The sequence below is a fragment of the Juglans regia genome, chromosome 14 (genome assembly GCF_001411555.2).
Source record: "Juglans regia cultivar Chandler chromosome 14, Walnut 2.0, whole genome shotgun sequence".
NCBI classification, from domain to species: Eukaryota; Viridiplantae; Streptophyta; class Magnoliopsida; order Fagales; family Juglandaceae; genus Juglans; species Juglans regia.
This window is the reverse complement of record NC_049914.1, coordinates 5,475,551-5,497,088: the sequence shown is the minus strand read 5'-3', so window position 1 is coordinate 5,497,088 and position 21,538 is coordinate 5,475,551. Positions and strand designations below refer to the sequence as shown.

At 34.3% G+C, this 21,538-nt stretch overlaps 3 protein-coding genes across 3 annotated transcripts; 1 reads left to right on the top strand and 2 right to left on the bottom strand.

Annotated features, from left to right (window-relative positions):
• The first annotated feature begins 4,366 nt into the window (after nucleotides 1-4,366).
• LOC109020863 (60S ribosomal protein L10) lies at nucleotides 4,367-7,010 on the top strand. The gene is made up of 4 exons (XM_019003384.2): nucleotides 4,367-4,486; nucleotides 5,186-5,687; nucleotides 6,066-6,147; nucleotides 6,690-7,010. The coding sequence occupies exons 1-4, from the start codon at nucleotides 4,477-4,479 to the stop codon at nucleotides 6,756-6,758; spliced, it is 663 nt and encodes a 220-aa protein (XP_018858929.1). The 5' UTR covers nucleotides 4,367-4,476; the 3' UTR covers nucleotides 6,759-7,010.
• Nucleotides 7,011-9,551: 2,541 nt separating this feature from the next.
• Nucleotides 9,552-14,383, bottom strand: LOC109020862 (KH domain-containing protein At3g08620-like). The gene is made up of 7 exons (XM_019003383.2): nucleotides 13,825-14,383; nucleotides 13,624-13,712; nucleotides 12,878-13,029; nucleotides 11,286-11,402; nucleotides 11,002-11,118; nucleotides 10,663-10,806; nucleotides 9,552-10,095 (listed from the first exon to the last, which is right to left on the bottom strand). Exons 1-7 carry the CDS (start codon nucleotides 13,902-13,904, stop codon nucleotides 9,949-9,951), a joined length of 846 nt encoding a protein of 281 aa, XP_018858928.2. The 5' UTR covers nucleotides 13,905-14,383; the 3' UTR covers nucleotides 9,552-9,948.
• A 5,153-nt stretch (nucleotides 14,384-19,536) lies between these two features.
• On the bottom strand, nucleotides 19,537-21,095 carry LOC109020861. The gene has a single exon (XM_019003382.2). It carries the CDS (start codon nucleotides 20,808-20,810, stop codon nucleotides 19,818-19,820), a length of 993 nt encoding a protein of 330 aa, XP_018858927.1. The 5' UTR covers nucleotides 20,811-21,095; the 3' UTR covers nucleotides 19,537-19,817.
• Nucleotides 21,096-21,538: the final 443 nt, after the last annotated feature.

Below are 21,538 nucleotides of genomic sequence, written 5' to 3'. Positions count from 1 at the left end.
TGTTCCATCATCAATCTCTCTTCCTCTTGAACATACATGGTCATGAGTTCATTAATTGATCATTTATCTTTACATGTGTTGTATGAGATTTTGAATGGTCCGTATTGATGCGAGAGGGTGTTCAGGATGTAGTGCACAAGGAAAGACTCCGACATTTCAATCTCGAGTTTCTTCAATTGAGCCACATTGTCCCTCATTTGCATGATGTGCTCACGCACACCTTTCACACTGGTGAGCTTTAGGGATGAGAACTTCATGATTAGGGTGCTTGCTAGTGCCTTGACTGAAGTGACAAATTGTTCATCAATGGCTTTTAGCAAGTCTCGAACGTTTTCATGCTGATCGACAGAACCACGAATACCAGCAGAAATTCTAGTCTTAATGAACATCATGCTGAGGCGATTAGATCGCTCTCATCGCTCATAAAGTGCGATGGCCACTACATTGCTGGTATCAGTGAGTGATGGTGATTCGTCTTTCCTAATAACATAGTCTATGTCCATCCACCCTAAATGAAGAATAATTCTCTCCTTCCAGACCTTATAGTTATATCCCTTAAGTTCAGGGATATCATAACAAATATCAGAGAAATTTGCAGGTTGTGTAACTGCATAAAATTATAGATTACATGCTTATATTAATATTTAGGCCTAAATAAATATTCATGTTTTACCAATGTAAATCATACTTAAAAATTAAATCTAATGACATAAAATTTCTTGTGGACTAAGTTTTTAATTCAAGTAGATTCAATTAATCTTTATGATAGAATTTTACCAAATTATTTACTTAATTCATAATTCTAAATGGTATATTATGATTTGATGTATATTCTATCTCAGATTAAACTTTTATGATAAAACTATCAAATTATTTACTAAATTCATAACTCTTGTGAGTAATTTATAAATAACTTGATATTTTATCCTAATTAATAATATAAATATAATAAAAATTCTTGTGGGATAAAATTTATTATATTAAGTATAATTAATTACAATTAATGTCTAATATTCTTTATGTGATCCTAATTAATCATAATAACTTTACTTAATTAAAGATGTTGTGGCTATTCTCTAATTAATTAAAATTATATGGATCACTAGACATTAAATTGCATAAGACTAAATTAATATTATGAATTACATAATTTAAACTAATACTAACATGTTATAATTATACACAAAATATTCATAATATAAGCATAAATATTGCACAATCAGAACTATAATATTATGCATAACATTTAATTACATGCCTTTAACTATATACTCATCCAAAAATTACATGTATTAATATAGAGTAAAATTTAATCAATTCATGCAAATTAAATATGAGCATAATAAATAAATTTACACAACAATTATCCATATTGCATATAATTAAATGAAATAAAAAATTATAAGTACAAAGGACGTGGGCTTAAAAACTCACTTTCCAGACCATCTATAAAAGTGGAAAATATTTTTTATTTTTTATTTATAAAACTGACCTATATAAACGACATGTCGTTTTTCCAGAACTGAAAAACGACGTGTCGTTTTGCTCATTGTATAAAAAAAAAAAAGGCAACATAAACGACATGTCGTTTTATTGAATCTATAAACGACATGTCATTTTGCTCTCTTCGGAATAATTGAGACTCAACTAAACGACATGTCGTTTTACCAAAACTGAAAACAACGTGTCGTTTAGCTCGCTATATTGAATGAACGCTGGCCAACTAAACGATATGTCGTTTTCAAAGAAACTAAAAACTACATGTCATTTATCTCCATACTGAATAAATGTCTGCGAACTAAACGACGTGTCGTTTACCAACACTGAATGACATAATTCCCCACTAAACGACGTGTCGTTTATCAACACTGAAGGAACGACTTCCCCACTATAGGCTGAAAACTACATGTCGTTTTCAATAAGGCTGAACACTACATGTCATTTTGGTCGTCTTTAACCTCTAAACAATTCACAGATTCGGATTTCTGGGACCATTTTCACATCAAAAATTATGTTTTTAATCATAGAAAGTTTAGAAAAACTATTTCTTTATGATTTCTAAACTTCTTTCAAATAAAAAAAATCTAAAAATCAAAACTTAAAATTTTTTCAAAATTGTCGGCCAAATAACAGAGATGGACAAAACAATGATTTTAAACACCAAGGCAGAAATAAAACGGTGCTCTGATACCACATGTTAGATTAAAAACGATTCTATAATGCGGAATAACACTTTAGAAACAAAAATCAACAGGTTTTAATGCCAAGAACAGTACCTTTAGCCATTGATGCTCTTCACTGGTTTGCTGCGTTTCTCACTGGTGTTTAGCACTTCCAAACTCTACTTCACTCTATTTAGATGGTGTAAGACTGAAGGAAATTGAATGAGTGAGTGAGTCTGGGGACCAAACATAGTATTTATAGCCGAAGCCTCCATCAAGTTTCGGTGCTACGTGTTCCACGTGCTCAATTTTTTATGGAATCAGTTATGAATGTAATGAATAAGTCAGAGTGGTGGACTACTTCAAGGACTCCTAAACTTAAGGAAGCGAGAGACTCATTCTCACGAACGGCTTCTGTGAGAAACGGTCAACATGTTCTCTCACTTTCCTTATGAAAAATCTTTTGGAAAAATTATGGTTATTGGTGGTTTTACCCTTTTTTTTTGTTTTTAGCAAACAGTTTTACTTGCTAAATATTTGTGTTAAAAATACTAGATTAGAGTATAGCAGAAACATTTATCTCGAGTTGCAAATCTCAAATCGATTGTGGATGTTCCACGGACTTCCAAGGTTGTTATTGTTCGTCCGGAATCATCCTCATCAAAAGTGGAGTATGCTATGTGGTAATATCAAAACAATATTCACAAATTCTACAACTTAAATATTGGGAATAGAAAGACGTTATGAGAGAGATTTTTGTTCCCGTTAGAATTATACCAATTCAAAAGGGGAGGGGCTATATATATTAGAGGAATGCTACAACTACAAAGAGATTATTTTTTTATAGAAAAATACTATAGCTACAAAGTGATTAGATTTGCTTCATGTAATCCGTTAGATTTGCTTTATAATAAAAGTGACTTTACAATTTGACAAATCATATCAAACCATATCAGTTTGTGAAATTATTTTTATATAATCATTTTATAATTAGAGTATTTCTCTATATATTATAATCCCTCCAACTGTAATAGGCCAGCCATCAAAGCCATTAATTAAGCCACTTCATAAGCATACAAAGGGAAAGGGATGCCCACTTTGGGCACCCCTCATTATTACAGTTTGGTTAGGGATGCCTCCATTATCACTAGCCAAAACCAATTCTATATGTGAGATCTTTACTTATTGGCCGGAGGATCAAGCTAATTCGATTTTGAAGTCTATTATTTTTATTAGAATATAAATTTAACTGATTAAATTTACTTATTTATGACGTTTTAAGATTTTAGAACAATTAATGGTTCAAAGAGTTTGAACTTCAGTTTCACATTTCATCTTCATATCAATTAAATAAGAGTTCTTCTACTTATAAGCTAGTGTGTAAAGCTTTACACCCTTCATGCCGTTAACATTGCAAGACTTGATTTGTAAGAGATTTAAATTTTAAATTTCTGTTACAGATCAAGTATTGCCATGTCAACGTATGGAAGATGTGTTTTACACACCAACTTACAAATATAATTTTTCATTAAATAAGTAAGGAGAAATACCTTTTAAAAAAATCTAGATCACAAAAAATGAACTATGGCTAAATAATATTAATCCCAACTAAAACAAATTTATATATATATATATATTAATCCCAAAAAGTCATTTTTTATTATTGGAAAGTTTAAATATTAAATTTAAAACACTCATCTTACGAGAGGTTTGGATTCAAAGATGAGTTGAAATGATTTGTGAATAGTAGAATAAAAGTTGAATTATTTATTATATTTTGTGTGAGAATTTGATAAAATTATTTTGGAATTTAAAAATTTTGAATTTTTTATTATATTTTGTGTGAGAATTTAAAAAAATTATAATGATAAAATGAGATGAGTTGATATGAATTTTGAAAACAAACGATGTTACTTGTCCATCAACCTTTAAAGGAATGCGAAATAAAGAAATAACATATAGCATCTCTTTTATGATGTTGCGCATTTTTCTTTTCTTTTTTTTTTTAATTTTTATTTTTGCAGAAAAGAAAATTTTATTATAGAAATTTAAAAGAGCCGGGTCCAAGAAGGAAACCGACTCACTATGACTGGGCTGGGCTGCGCTGCGTTACGTACACGTAATTGGACCGTGTCGGTTTAATGGGCCTATCAGCATGACGCAAGCTCACACGTATTCAGGGTTTCCAAATTCCAGAAAGGTCCAATTTGGTACCGCCATACCCATCTCTATATATACCCAAGCTTGATTCTGCTCTCTCAATTTTTAGGGTTATTTTGACTTTAGGCCGTGTAAGCAGCAGAGAAGAGTAGCCATGGGGAGGAGTAAGTCTGTTCTTATTTTGTATTTTTTTTTTTTTAACACTGATATTGATTTCTGAAATTCATGATATGTGTCATTTGCGGTTTCGCTCAATCTATGGCTTGATGTCGGAAATGGCCTCCTGGTCGGAAATTAAGGAGATATCTGTGATTGAATGATAATTTTTCGTATTATTTATCTCGAACAGTTTTCTGTCTAGCCTTAATGTTTTCCTCTTTCACTTATCGCTGCGAATTTGTTTCGCACATGGAGCATGTATTGTGTGGTTATATATATGGCTTCGCGTATTCTATGTTTGATTGCTAATATTTCATGGAAGAAGAAATGAATGGACTTTAGTGGCCCATTTTATTATTGTTAGTTAAAAGTAGTTTTTTTTTTTTTAAGGCATTTTGGGATATTGTGTTAAACTTGGGACTTCAAGGAATTTATTTCAAATAATGAAGTTAATGGATTCTGCTTTCTGTTCTTCTCTTTACCCTTAGCATTGTTTTTATAACTTTTCGACATCGTCTGGTTCACTTATTTCACGGTGCAATATATTTTTTCATTATAGCTTATCATTACTTACTATTGTTAGGCTTTTACATTTTTGATGTAATGCTTCAAACTGAATAGTTCTGAAGTATCAAAATTTTTCTAGGTGCTTATGTTTGCAAGGTAATTGGTGGCACAGTATTTGATGACCTTTTGTTTTGCAGGACCTGCGAGGTGTTATCGCCAGATCAAGAATAAGCCATACCCAAAATCACGGTTTTGCCGTGGTGTACCTGACCCCAAGATCAGGATTTATGACGTAGGAATGAAGAAGAAAGGTGTGGATGAGTTTCCTTTCTGCGTTCATTTGGTTTCATGGGAAAAAGAGAATGTTTCAAGTGAAGCTCTCGAGGCTGCACGTATTGCTTGCAACAAATATATGGCCAAATTTGCCGGGAAAGATGCATTCCATTTGCGAGTCAGGGTGCATCCTTTCCATGTCCTGCGTATCAACAAGATGCTTTCATGTGCTGGAGCTGATAGGCTTCAGACTGGGATGAGGGGTGCTTTTGGGAAACCATTGGGCACTTGTGCGAGAGTGAGCATTGGCCAAGTTCTCCTGTCTGTTCGTTGCAAGGACAGCAACAGCCATCATGCACAGGAGGCCCTACGCCGAGCAAAATTCAAGTTTCCTGGTCGTCAGAAGATCATTGTCAGCAGGAAGTGGTACGTGGGCATATTCATCATCTGTTTTGAACTTCGATTATTAAAGTGCTCTTGTAGGTCCACTAGATTTATTTTTCCTTTTGAGGAGTTGTGTCTGAATACTGAGGTTAAATATAATGCGTTTTATAGGATTGCTTTTGTTTTTGCTGATTTTTTTTGGTAACTCCTTTATTTTTTATTGGGATAGGTTTGTTCCTAGGTGCTGTTAATTTGTTATATTTTTATGTCATATGTCTTCTTCAAGTCTCATTTTTGCTAATGTAATGTTTTTGTTCATATAGATTGCCGTATTTTATTAGATGGCTTAATGAACACCCACTGTCTCCAACATGGGGTATACTGAGTTAGACCTTATTCTTTATATGTTGCAATGTTCAGGGGTTTCACCAAGTTCAACAGGACCGATTACTTGAGGTTCAAAACGGAGAATCGGATTGTACCAGATGGCGTCAATGCGAAGGTTTGTCGTTGATAGTTTTTGTAGAATATGTAATGACTGAGTTATGTTAAAGTGTTTCTGTTGATCCCTCCCTCTCTCTCCCTTTCTCTCTCTCTCTCAAATTATGTTAATTTTTAATCTTGTAAGAAAAATTCTGCATACCACATTCTCATCCCACTATGATGAGGTGACATTGTTCATCAACCATTTAATATTTCTTTAAAAAAATAAATGACGATCCAAGAGTGATAAAAGTGCACATTTTACATAGTGGGATGGGTGTGTGATTTGTAAGGGTAGGTTTGGGGGGTGAGATGAGAATTTTGTGTTTTGTTTTGAAGTTTAAAATATTAAATTTTAATATTATTATTGTTTTGGGATTTGAAAAAGGTGTATTGGAATTTGAAAAAGTTGAATTGTTTATTATATTTTGTATGGGGATTTGAAAAAGATGTAATGATGAGATGAGATGAGATGAGAATTTTGTGTTTTGATTTTGGCTCCAAACCTGCCCTAACTCATCTTTGTAAATTCAGAATAACAAAGTTTTCTCAATCTTGCAGCTTCTTGGATGCCATGGACCTTTGGCGAACCGTCGACCTGGAAGAGCATTTTTGGAAGCTACTGCTTAGGATATATGGTTGCTTAAGGAATGTGTTCTACAGTTGGCATTCAAGTTTTGATCGCTGTTATAGAGCTACCTAGAGTACCTCTTCGTTTTTGTAATGGATATCATGTGTTTTGAGAGATTTTCCAAATGTCTCTGGTTATTTGGTGGATTTACAGGTTTTGTTTAATGTTTGGCATATATCGTGTTCTTTAAGTCTCTGTTTCAGTATCTTTGGCATCCTTTTGCTAAAGCTGTTATTGTGATTATCTAGCTCAATTCTGGTGGATAGTCTCCTTGTTTGTTTAGAAAATGCAAGTAAAAGCAGTGAGAGAATCTTACCTACCGAACCATTAACTGTTAAAAGGATAATGATGTTGGTGCTTTTCGACCAATACAGAAAGCCAGGCTCTTCGCAAACATTGCCTGCGGTTTCCATTCACGAGAAAGATGTCCGAACACGAGAGAGGATATGTCATCCAGCTCAAAATGCCTAAAATAACATCTACAACCATAATAAGAAATTTCCCATAAAAAAAAAAAGAAGTAAATAAATTGTGTAGACTCGAAGATGGAGTTTTTGGAAGATTATACTCACAAAAATTGGAATGAAAGGCAAAGGCCCTCGCCCTATGGTAGTAGAAGCAAAATCTTCAGAACCCTGAACTAGCGAGAAGAAAAATAGGTAAATAAGTTAGATAAACTTGAGTTGAGACCGGACCTTCATCGATTTTAACTAAAGAAGGGCTTCCATAACATCTTCTTGAGAAGCTTCTTTGACTTCATCTTATAATGGCCTTGCAACTTGTAAGATAGCTGAATTCCCAAGACACTACTAACATTTGTTACGGGTTTGTAGAAAAGTAAGACTGTTTCTTCTTGGTTCATGTACTTTACAAAAAAAAAAAAAAAAGGAAAAAAAGAGGAAGATATAAAAATTAAAAAAAAAAAAAATCCATTATCATTACTAATGTTTCTTAGAGAGTACCATTTTGTAGCAATCGAAGAATTGAAGCATTTCTTTAATATTGATTTTTTATGCATTTTTGGTATGGCCAGAACCCAACAATAAGAATGAACAAGCTCACGGTAGTGGCTTGAACAAGCTCATGAAATATAAATAGGAGACATAGATTTACGTGATTTATCATAAAAGTTTATGTCCACCAGGTGTTTGGGGGCAAATCTATTATGCTTGGTGATTTTTACAACCCCTTATGACCTTGTTTACTCTTAGTACAATAGAAATTGAAGAAGACTCTTTCATCTAGAGGAAGAAGATGATGTCTTTGGAACCCTTGAGGACCCCCTATCAGTAGAAAAATGTCCTTTTTTCGGGAGTGATTGATTTTTTGTCAATCTTATGTCCTTTCACCTTTACGTGTCTGACTTATCTAGAGGAAGAAGATGATGTCTTTGGAACCCTTGAGGATCCCCTATCAATAGAAAAATGTCCTTTTTTTGAGTGATTGATTTTTTGTCAATTTTATATCCTTTCACCTCTACGTGTCTAACTTAACTTCTTTTTTCTTCTTTGTAATTTTCTTTTATCTTCTTTCTACTTTTGGTAATCTTTTCCTAGTGGGCTGGGCTGGTTGATTTTATAGCTAACACTGTCATTAAGTAAAAATCAAATCATACTTATTATCTCTTTTTGAGTGGTGTTAGCCACCATCCGTATTATTATTATCCTTACATCATTCTATAATGTAGTATTAAATGATTAGAGATTATTTATTATATTTTATTTATACGTCAATCATTTAATACAAGATCAAAATATGATAAAAGGATAATAAATAAAATAATAATAAATAAAAATTTCTTTCTTTATTCCGTCTTGCATCTTAATACATCCACTCAGTCCCGAGTGATCACGAGCAAATTAAAGACGCGAGTACTTACACCATCACGGTACGAAGGAACTGGACAACGTGCAAGGGTAGTGCGTCTCGGAGGCGTTGCTGCATTATAAAAAGGTGATAGATACATATCTATTTGTGGCAAAGATGATTGAAGCTTTTGACTCTTCCCAAAGAGGCTAACCTGGGACTTCTTCTCAGAATTTTTATAAGTCAGCCAAACTTTTCTGACATCTCTAAAATTCCCAACTCCTTTTCAAACAAATACACCAACAAAAATGACTCAAAAATGGAGCATTCAAAGGGTTAATCATGAGAGCGTCAAAAGTTCTAAAAGACCTGAACTTGCTGGTTGCGAGCTGCTTCGTACGTGTTAGAGATGCAATCCTTTGCCATGTTTGATATTTTGCACCCTCAATCATGTAAAAAGATCAAGAGTGTACCACCGTTTTTTTTTTTTTTTTTTTATCAACCTTAATGGTCAAAAATATGTCGATTAACAAAGTGATGGTAATCGAAGAATTCTATGTATCAGCCACTATTCACTTTCATAGCTATAGCTTCTTCTTTTTTCTTAGGGTAACAATGGCTGATGATAAGAATTTTTCTTTTGACAATAATAAGAAATAATAGAAGAAAAATGAACAAGAGTGTAAGTTGCATTCATATCAGATAATTGCACACCTGCAAAAAATAAAACTAAACAAACAAAAATTCCAATATAAAAAATGGCAGTAGAATTAAAAACTCTCTTTTCGCAAAATTGTTTGTAGTTTCTATTCCGTCCTAGGATGTCATGTCTTCGATGACTTACAAGCTACTGTACTTTCTTTTGTGCAGAGTTTACAGCTTGTTCGTCACTCTCAGATATCCAAGACCACCTTGCTAAAAAAGAAAGAAATAGATATATATCCAACCATACAAACATTCATTCTCTCTGCAAAATGGGGCAAAAATTAACTAAGCAGTCTGCAACTTCGATCCACCCTTCTTTTGTCTTTTTGCCATAACCATAAAAAGTGAAGCTCAACTCCTCCAAAGATCACATATTGCACCATAGATATCGGCGATGGTGAGATATAATCTGGACTTGTAAAATATAAACAGGTCAACTTTAGAGTTCTATGCTACAAGTGCAACCAACAACAATGATAAAAGCTAAAAGAATTTTCCCTCTCCACTCCCCTGTTAAAGATTCAGAAAATTGTCCCAGTCTTCAGGCTTCAGAAACATCAGCAAGGCCCTCTCTTTGTAGCTAAAGCAGAACTGAGATAAAACTAGGCCATGAATTGGCAAGAATATTTCGGACTCTGTCCCGGAGGAACAAAATAGAAGACTGAACTGGATCAATCGCTATCGACCAGTTTTGGCCCGTTTCATTCCACTGGAACTGAAAGGAGAGATGCTAGAACTCAGTTGGGGGCTCTCTTCTCTAAAATTGGAATTTAGCATAGCCAGTTCCCTCAACTGCTGCGTCTTATAAAAATCTTGCGATTCATCCTGCACATCAAAATTGGAGAAAGTCTGAGTGTGTGAGGACATTATAATCATACAAGTGCAAGGAATCTTTAAAACAACACATTCAAACATGCATGAATGTGGAAGAATTATACCCTTCTCTATCCAGAATGTGCTAATTTTTAAAAGGGAATATCACTTTGGACCGGAAAAGACTAGATTGATTATAAGTGTGACATATTGAACATAAAAAGTAAAGAGAGTTTTTTTAGAAGTAACAAAGAGTACAGACACAGTTTTTCATGAGTAAACGTAAAGACACAGTTGAAGACCGAAAGCAAGTACAAAGTTACAAGAATCTAACATTGCCACAAGATCTTCCAAGGAGGAATCACAACATGGTCGTATTCCAAAAGCCATTAATTCCTAAGTTCAGCTATTAGAATGTAATCATAATAATAGTGTTAACTAGTATTTTTAGTTGGTAATAACCCAATACTACTGAATGGACCACGTCCAAATGACAAAAGTAATGTTAATTATGAAAGAGTAACATGCTTTTATTGTATTTGAACACTCTAAAGAAGGAATGAGACTTTAGATTGATACCATAGGTTTCAGAAGTTCTTCTAAGATTTCTTGTGCTTGTCTCAACCGTATACCAATCACATTGGCAGGTAATTCAGCCTCGATTAAAATGTGCAGTGGATCATTCAGATGCTCATAACCTGGTCTTCCCCTTAATGACTCCTCCTTGAGAATACAAAAGCATAGAAGAATATTTATGAGTCATGAAGAGATAGATGTGGGAGAAATCCAGAAATGGCCAAAGAGGATTAGAGTAGCCTCTCCACCTAGCTGGTGTTAAGGCTGTTTTGAGTTTTTTTGTTATCAGTAAGGCTGTGTTGAGTTAGCTTCTATATGTATGTTCAAAGGAAAAAATAGTACCTTGTCTGGGTCTTTTATCGAACCTTTTCCTCGAATAAACACACGGCAACCTGTAGAGGCTTCCACCCGCTTTAGTGAATTGCCTCTAGGGCCCAGCAGCCGGCCAACAAAGTTGAACTGAAACATATTTTAATACCACCCAGAGAGAGAGAGAGAGATTTTAGATATATAATCTAGATATCAATATCAAATAGATATATTTCTGTATCTTTCAAAGAGTTCAACAGAAATATAATCTAGATATCAATATCAAATAATGCTTTCAAATTGTTCACATCGCTTACATTCGGATAGCTTTCCACAGGAATCTCCAAGCGTAAAACCCTCTTGACATTGTAGGAACTTGGGCTCGCTGGTGCTGCTTTCCAATCCATATTCATCCCTTGTGATCCTCCTAATCTCTGTTACATCATGAACCTAACCTCTTAGTACTGTTAAAACAAATGGCACTTACAGAATTCAGGAAAAGAAGAAAAGAAAAGGAAAATGAAGAAGAGGAATATTAATATTTTAAAGAAGCAGCGAAACAAGTTATAGTTACTCTGTGCAATGAACATCAAATCACAGGTAATTTGAAAGTACAACGTCCGACTTATGTGCTACTGGCAGTTCGGGGAGATTACGCCACTGACAGAAAAGAAAGCTTAAGAATCTTACAAAGCTAGAGGTTGATAATCATTTTTTGCCATATAATAAGGAATTTGATAATAGATATAGACATAAAGGTACATCATAAATTTATCCATGCCATGTTCAAGTATTAACTAGATCCATGTATTCTTAAACAGTGCCACAAGCCAAACACAAGACTAAAGCTTCTCATAAGAAATTCCCCATGCATCAGATACAACCCTTTTATTACCAGCACAACCCCAAAGAACATGGAATATGGCATCTGGTTAACTTAGCGTCTGAACACAAACTGAAATAGGGGGAGAAAAGGAGGGGGAGAAGGAGTTACAGATTAACAAAAAATAAATGTCTTAGCTCGAGATAAGCAAAGCTGTTAAGAGAAGGTCACATAAAGAACTGTACAAAGGGCACAGCTTAAGGTACACTTGAATGTACAACTACAAGGCACCACACCAAATGACAGCTTAAGGTCTGGTTTCTGGTTAATTTTGTGCAAGAAATTTAGCTACATTTTTTGTCAGTGTGTCTGACACCAGTAAACAACTGAAGACAACTAAGGCCATGCACAAATCCAACACTTCTTGCCACGTTCCATGGCATATTTCCCCATCAAGTTCTCACATGTTTTTGGAAGTATCAATGAGGCAAACCAGGAGGAGTAATGCGATATGCTAGTAGGTGGGTTACATATGCAACATGAGATGCATCCATTTCACACAGTGAACTATTGGCAATAAGTCAGTGTGACCTATGAGATTGATGCAATCATTGAACGCGCCAAAAACCAGATGTTCTTGAATTGTCAGGCAAAAATATAACTGATAATTTTGAGCTAACTAGTGATTGGCCAGACAAATAAAGTTCTATTATAAATCAAAACAAACTTTTTTTGGTTTATGATGGGAAGCAGAAACATCAAGCCAATTTGAACCATGTGAAATCTAGTTTATAACTAACACTCTGCTTGGAATCCAGAAAGCACCGCATTGACATTTTGGCTATACTTGATTAAGGATAAATGGTATAATACTCTTTACACATGTTTTCCTTTTGGATTTTCCAAGCATGGCATGTAAATCTTATGCAAGGGCTATACATGTTTGATCATACTCAGTAAAAACAGTAAAAGTGGATGTAATGCATGGATAATAGTAGGAGAGAGAAGACTGATTTGCAAAAAGCCGAGACAGGTGAGATAAACTGAAAGGGCAATACTAAGATTAGCAGAATTGCAAATACTTACTTCATGTGGCAGGCCATTCCAACCACTGAAGCCCGTCGGCCTATTGTTTGACATTATATCAAATGAAGCCATAGGGCCATGGCTTCCACGCTGCAGTCTATCATAGTCACTAAACGCATGATTGGGAATCATTCCAGAAACCCGTAGGATCTCTGTGACATAAAAGAGTACAGAAATTATACATTTTCTCTTTTCAATATTTAGAATACAAACTACTAAGATTATAATAGGCGATTACAAGATACATGGAGTGGGGTGGAAGGTGAAATAAAACAATCATGACTTGAAGAGACCACGCTTCTTTCCCATTCCCATTTTAAATATGTGCTAGACAGCATTACCAAAAGGCAAAGGTAGGCAGAGCAGCAGAACCTGTCCTGTTGCTTTCCATCTCTAAGAAAAAAGAATTTACTCTTCTTTACCTTTTTTTTAACGGTACAAAATTTTTATCAGCTAGTAATATGCAAAAACCATGTACTTCCTATCAGACAAGGAATAAGAGTTCGACCCCATCGACCCCTTAATGAATTATCTTACAAACATCAATAAGATGCAGTCATATTTCTGTTTAAAGCATTATATAGATAGCATGGTTCAAGTGTCTTCCTAAGAAATACGTTGAACTCCAAGAATGTATATCGATAGGAATTTTGTCGAGTATTACGAAATTGTACTATAAAGATCAGGTAATTCAATTGGAACTACGAAAGAAAGAATATGCATAGATATAGATCCGAAGAACCAACCTTGATTCAAGAGTCGACTACAGATAGGAAGGACCTGCATGAAGGGTCCAAGTTTCTGGTGCTCCGCTAACAATTCTGTCAAGTACAGACTATAAAAGAAGATGGCATAAAACAAAACACCCAGAGATTAATATAAAAGCTATTTTAAAGGTGGACATGAAAGTCAAAATTCTCATCAAGTTTAAGGAATTGATTTCTTGCCTGTCGACATCCGTGTTGCTTCTTATATGCGGAGATAGAGTTCTTGCGGGCGAGAAATTTTGCGAGTATAAACCTGACATGAATCTTAAAGAGTATATGCACCCCCAAAAGAACGAATCTTTGGTTGCAAAGAGGATAGAGAAGCAGGCAAAAGTTGGGGGAGAGGTACAGAAAGCAACTCCAAAAGGTTCTTTCAAAGGGAAGTTCCGAACCAAACCACGCCGTGATAGTAAATGGTGGGGGAAGAAGAGACGGGGAAGGGTATATAAAAACTAAAGATTGATGATAATCTAGGATCTCTTGCTTTCAAAAGCTACTTAATGCAGTAGGAACGGTGGGGTTCCAACTAGGGTCGGCTTTCAATGGCGCTATGTTGGGCTTTAATCTGTTGAAAGTTTCTACAGATGTGTGGTGTACTTATCTAAAGCTGCGAGAGAGAGAGAGAGAGAGAGAGAGAAGAAAGAAAGGTTGTGCAAAGGTAGAGGGCTTTTTCTCATGAAAGTAAGCTGCTGTAAGATTTAAGATTGACACCATCACAGTAACAACAGCAACAGGGAACAGCGGCCAAAGACCTAATAATAAAGAAAATGCGTGCACACTGCGTGTAGAGCGCGTGGAAAAAACGAGATTTGAATCATGGTACCATGCAAAGGAAGCCATACGATGCAAGCAATGTGCAGCCGTGGGGGCCCTCTCTTATTAGCATATGCTTTCTCCAACCACGTTAAGTGCCGCAGTTTAAGATACGGTAACGCAGGTTTACCTGCGTATTAGCCTCCTGATAATACCGCCACAATACTTTCTTTTTTTTTACCTGACTGTGAAATGCAATGCTGCGTCTGCGTCTGCTTCGCAAGTTGCAACAAAGAAAGAAATGAAGAACTGCAGGATCCTGTCCCTTGTGGTGGGCACACGTGGTTTGAATCTGAAGGGTCAGACGGACTACGTTGTCCAACACCACTGGAGGATCTATCTTAACACAATTTTGTCGTCTATAAGGTTCTGTGTTAGAGCGTCTCGACCGTCGCTTTTGGTTTGTTCTCAAATTTGTACATGAATTTTTTTATATCAATAAAGATAAGAAGAAAGTGTCATCACCATTAAAATGCATCACATGACTCACTGTGATTGGAAATGACAGATGTAGAAGTGAAGAATATGATGATTTACTCTTATTAATATGCTCCGTCTCCTTCTTCTTAATTGAATTTTACAAATCATTTTTAAAATAACAACTATAAAAAATAATTAATAATTTAATAGACTATCAAAATTTCCGCCATTCAATCTAGCGCGAAACTTTATCCTTTGGCATCTTGGTGTTGAGCATTCAATTGTTTAACCTTTTTTTTTTTTTCCTAAGCAAAAGGCGAGGCGGGAGTGATCAACGTAGCAATCCTCCCTGAACATGACCATAGGAGCCACTCCATACAAAATGTTCGATTTGAACTATAACTACTATTCCAAAGACGAGCTCGTCACTATAGCACCACTATAGTATCCAGCTGGTCTAAAGTACATCTCATAACCCAAAAGTCAAACTTTACTATCAAAGTGATTTCAACTTACCTTTTCATAGTTGGCTTGGTGGTGCAAATAATAAATACATAAATATGCCTTGCTAAAGAGGCAAGAGGCCATTAAAGATTCCTTGATTGAAAATATAGTCTGTACTTTATGTTGATAATAAATATTCTTTTATTTTAAATGAAATTGAAATGATCTTATTTTCTCATAATTCCAGCATTGCAAGGGTAATATTTAATGCTCTTTATATTGACATAAATGCTCAATCTTGGTAAAAATAAATGGTCCAGCTCTCTCTTGTGATCTCTTGGTCTTTTAACGTGGACAACAGGGTAATTAGCTCAATTCTTGGTACAACAAAATTAAAACAAAGTGATTATATTAATTAAACTAATTAATTAGCTCTTTAATCTCGTTTGTGTAAATTTCCAAGACAATTAAAACAAGAGAAATTTCAATGAAATTGGTCTTTCAATTTCTTAGCCTTTTTCTAATGTTATTATAACAAGAACGTGTAGTGCAAGAGTTGGACCAATGAAAATAACTAAGAAGGCGTCTTTTCCGCACCGATTTATTATTATTTTTTTAAAAAAAAAGTACGCTATATTTACATATTTTAAAATTGTACAAATCGTTTCTCTTTTATAAGGTGGGTAAGAAAATGAAAAAATAGAAAAAAAATACAAGAAATTAAATATCATTTTATAAATAAAAAAAACTAATGAATTAAATGGAAAATTGATATAACTTTGTACGAGATCAACCAAGAAGAAGCATGTGAAAGATCAGAAAATAAAGGCAATTGAACACCAATGAAACCACTCCTACACCACCTTATTAATGGATCTTCCCACCTAAAATTCTTTCTCAAGAAGTGGACATATTTCCTTATTGATATATATATATATATATATATATATTTGAATGATGAATAGGGAGTACGTACGTAGGCTTGCATGAAAAGGATGGGAAGAAGGGTAGCTCAACACAAGGGGTCCAGATGTAAATTAGCTCTGAATTTCGTCCTGCCATGCATGTAAATTATTACATGCATGCATGCATGCATGTATGCACAGACATGGGGTGAATATGAGGGAGCTGAAAGCATAGGATTCCCGCAATGACAAGGGGGGTAGAGAGAGAGCAGGTTATGGGAAAGGGACAACATGCAATGTATGGATCAAAACAAAATGGTGGGAATTGAAAGGCCCCTCCAGCTATTAAAAATGGTGCATCATCTTACAAAAACATCCTGTTTTTTGTGTGTTTTCTCATGCCATTTATTTGTCTATCCCAGATTCCTGCTGTCCTATTAATATTATTATGATCCAGGGTGGAGAAATCTTATTGATACTGTAACCCAGCTCAATACACCCACCATTGCAATTACATAGCCTACATGAGCCTAACAACAATTTAGGAAAATAAAAAGATAAATGATATTTACAGTCATAGAACATTCCAGCACCGTGCATTCTCTTTACAAAAATTAAGATCTATATGAAAAAATTAATTTTTTTAATAATAGATCTTACTAGTTTTCAAAATGAGTGCAAAGTACTTACATAACCCATGATTGTATGCAGCATTACTCAAAAAAAGAAAAATATATAACTATTTGGTAAATCAATCATTCCTGTGGATGGTTTTTTTAAAAAAAATATATATTAAGCAAAGCAAAAAAATTATATGTAAAATTCTTCGTGTATATTAATCAAATTATTGCAGTATTTTTTGGAAAAAAAAAAGTATATTTAAATTTCGAAAAAGAATTTAATAACTTTCAAGTGAAAGGGATAAAAATATAAAATAAGTATTATAACATTTATTTTGTTTTTGTTTTAAAAAAGGGGAAACAAATGTATTTTCTTGTCAAAATGGCTGGGTTTGGTGGTGAGTGAGCCCTAACCAGTAAGTGGTAAGGCAGGAGATGGGCACACAAAATATAAGATTAATGGCCCAAAATGGTCTTCTTTGAGGCCCGGCCTATGATTCAGCCACCCTTATTTTCAAGGAATTTGTTTTTTGTTTTTTGTTTTTTAAAATTTATATTCAATATTCATGAATGAAGTCCTTGGTTATCTTGAATGTAATTGCAATGTATTCGATTATATTGATGCACATAAAACTTAAATCACGTGTTGTTTAAAACTTAAATTTCCTGTCCATTGTCAATGGTAAATTTAGAACTTTATTTGATAAAAATATGATTACTAAAGAGATAATAATCCCGAAAATAATCAAAACTAGTACTGTTTATCTAGATTCCAATTTGAGAATCCGAGTATGCTCGGACCAAAATTTAAGTTTTAAAATCGGACCGAAACTCAAACCGAATTAGCCAGAGACAAACTCAGATTGAAACCGATTTTTAAAAATTTGAATTCAGATTATGAGTTGCACCCAGTTCTATAATGTACTTTGAAAAATTAAAATAGAGAAATATAAAGTGAATTTTATGATGGACTTTGAAAAAAAAAAGATTTATAGTAAAAAGAATTTAAAAAAATAAAATAAAATAAATATTTTTCATTAGATTTCAGGTGTGCCCCACTGTTTTTTAAATGGGCACCAAGTTTACATAACCCATAACTTTACAAATTATGTTCTTAGAATAAATTGTAATTAAAGATAATTTTGAGTTATGAGACAATTAAAAAATCTTAAAACCTGTGTAACAAAATTTTTATTTTTCCATTATATCTCTCCTTGTTATGTGAATATGCAAGTCAAAGTCCAAATTAAATAAGTAAAGAATTATTGACAATTGCAAGTTGTCAAGTTGAGTAGTAGTGATGAGCTTGCAATCCAATAATCATGATTAATTTGTAATTCTTAATAAAATAGTACTTTTTAAATATTTAAAAACATCAAATCAAAATAAAAAGTTAAACCTAAATTTTAAAAAATATATTTTATAATTAAAAATAATAATTTTATTATATATCAATTACTATTCATTCACATTCTATACATTTTGACAATTTTTTTTTTATTTATAAAATGTAAAGTAGTGAATAATAAATAATAAAAATAATTATTTTGTAAATAAATTGTTAATAAAAAGTAGTAGATCTATAGTTTTGACTACTACTTTTTGTAAGAATAATTTTATTTTATACTCTTATTTTCTAGCACATCTAGGCTATGCCTATAAAAGGAAAATAAAGTTCTGTCTTGCGACGGTAAATGCAATAATTCATTCACACGTGAAGGGCTAACGCGTCCCAACTCCAACTTGTCAGAAATTCACTTACCTATTTTTGACTTTTATACAATTATTTAATTAAATATTAATATTTAAATTCAAATCCATTAAAAATAAAAATAAAAAAAAGTCTTACGTACATTTTTTTATATCCATATTTTAAAATGAGAATATTTATGTAAAATAATGTATTTTTTTATACATCCATTCAAAACATAATCGTGTAGATATAGTTGTAAAAAAGTGTCATTTTCCTTATTCTAAAGTCGGTTTTGTGGGTTGCTATCGAAGACAATGATATGCTTGTCTTGAATAGCAACCATAGGGGTGGCTGTGCTGCACTATATAGCGTGTGATGAGGGGCAGTTAGATCAAAATCTTTTAAACGGCGGATATGAGGCCGAAATTGATGGCACAGGGAAAGGGGAAGAGGTGACGCATTTCACTGAAATGGTGGATTGTTTTTCACTTACCTTTCATACATTTTTAACACACACGGGTTTATATGCTAAACTGTTTTAGCCTAAAACAGCTGAGCTACCTCTCTACATCGTCTGTATTACCTTTGATCTGCAGAAAGATATAAAAGAAAGTAAATCGTGTGCATAAGATTAGATGAATTGACAGAGACAAGGATCTGTCATCTCGATGAACCATCCTCCTTGCCCCTCAAGGAAAGCGAGAAAGGCTTTCAATAGTGTCAGGGTTGGGGAGAAGTAAGAGGAGAAAGAACAATGCCACCATGATTTGCATTGAATCCCATATGACATAAAAAATAAACGATCATAATTTTAAAAAAAATTTGAAAAATAGCAATTTTTTGTAATGAAAAATACGAGTAATGCTACTCATTATCTTCTTATCGTTTCATGATGTGGCATTAAATGATTAGAGACTATTTATTATATTTCACTTGTGAATCTATCAGATTATGGAATGATGAGAGGCTGATAAAAAAATGATGATCTATGTAGTGAAATATACTGTCAGCCTTCTAATGGTAGAGGCACTAGATAAAATACTGTCTTTGAGGTCTATGTAGCAGAAGAGTACCTGTAATATATGCTAGGATACCCAAGGAAACGAAAGAGATTAGGCAAACTGATTGAAATCAATCAAGAACAGATCAAAGGAAAGCCAGCAATAGACAAAGAAAAAAGAAAGCTTCAAATTTTTTTTCTTTCCTTAATTTCAATGAATCAAAAGACTAGAGACTGATTATGAATGAAGAAACAAATGCTTGTGCAAGTGACAAAGCCTAAGGCACATATTCGTTCTCCAACACTGGTCGTGTTCGAGTTCCCATTGCGAATGGAGCCTTGGTATTCCCAATGGTTTTCGTCTGCAAGGTTTGACCCCTATCCGCCGCCCATTCCATTTGCTGCACCTTCTTCCCTTGTATACACCTTCTCAGCCATTCAAATAATAAACCCAACATAGCCAACAACACAAGCCCTCCACCCACAGATGCAAGAACTATCCACACTGTAGAGTTGCTCTTTCCGGCGGCAGTAGCGGGAGGTGGAACCTCCCCCCCAGAGGGAGCTGGAGATGGAGCAGGAGTCTCGACAACTACAGAGAAATGTCCTTGTTGAGTTGCTGAACATGCATCTCCGGTTAGCATCATGTCAAACTGCACTGAACCATGTAAATCAAAAAATACACACTTTGGTGACAACCCATCGGGAGCTGAACTCAAATTTAGGAACTTTATCAAGATGGGCTCGTGGGAGGACGCAGTTATATCCAATTCAGGTAAATTTGAAGCAGATAGATCAGAACCATTGTAGGGCAGTAGACCCAGAACAGGAGCCAAATAAGAAAACCCAGGTAAAGGGTACAAAGAAGAAGACCAGTTGCCCAAGTTTTGGTAAACCAAAACAAGCCTCTCCACATAAGGCTGCTCCATAACACCAATGGGGATCTGAAACTCCTTGTAGCTATGAACACCTCTGGTTCTCAAGCTACCACTTCGAAGCCTCATTGCCGAAACGCCAATTCCTGATAAATTGCTGGGAAGGCGGGCGTCATAAGGAACGCCTGTTTTGGGACGGACGGCGATGGCCCTGAAAGCATAATCTTGAAGAATCGCATCTAGCGAGCGTGCAGAGATCCCCGCGAGCTGCGCATTGAGGAGTGGAAGCCAGCCGAGAACGCATAGCAACGACGCAACCATAACAAGACTGGTCTGGTCGATCCGCATCTCATATGCGCAATCGAGTTCAGCAAATCCCCTCATTCTGAACAGCATTTCCAGATCTCAACATACCAAAGGTCCTTGGACTTCTTGACTGCCTGGGTTGTCATTCATTATACGCATTTTCTTGAAAAGAACCGTGCTTTATCAGCAGAATGTGCTACTAAATTAAACAAGTTGCAGACCGCATTGGCTTCGTTTCATCGACATATACTTTTTTCTCATCAGAAAAAGTTAACAAATAGGAAAAGGATAAAAAAGAAGAGCTGTAAAGTGAATAGTTTGAAGACCTTTAAGTACAGGTTTGCCGTATATAATTTGAAACTATGTATAAACTATAAACGCCTCAAAGATAGCTTCTTTACGAGTTTTTATCTCGCATTTTATCCTGTAGATCCCGTAATTTCATCAAACTATAAGATATAAATCAAAACTGTAGCACTTATAAATCGGAACTTGTAACTGATAGAAGTTGCTTGCATGCAGTTTGCCAAGTAATCCTTGTGAAAATGGATACGTTTAAAATGAACTTGTAATACTAGATAAAGGTCCAAGCACTGCGTATTTCATTTAAAAAGAAACGAAGTTCTTTATTAAAAAATAAATATTTTTGGTTTTAAATTTGTCCATTTTTAAACAAAAAGTATGAGAGATTTGCATCCTTGATAATCATTTTCCTTATATTAAAACATGATCATTTTCCTTATATATATATATATAAAGAGCTATTAATAATTCTCTTTTAAAAACACATTGATGAAAGAATAATGCTACTATACTAT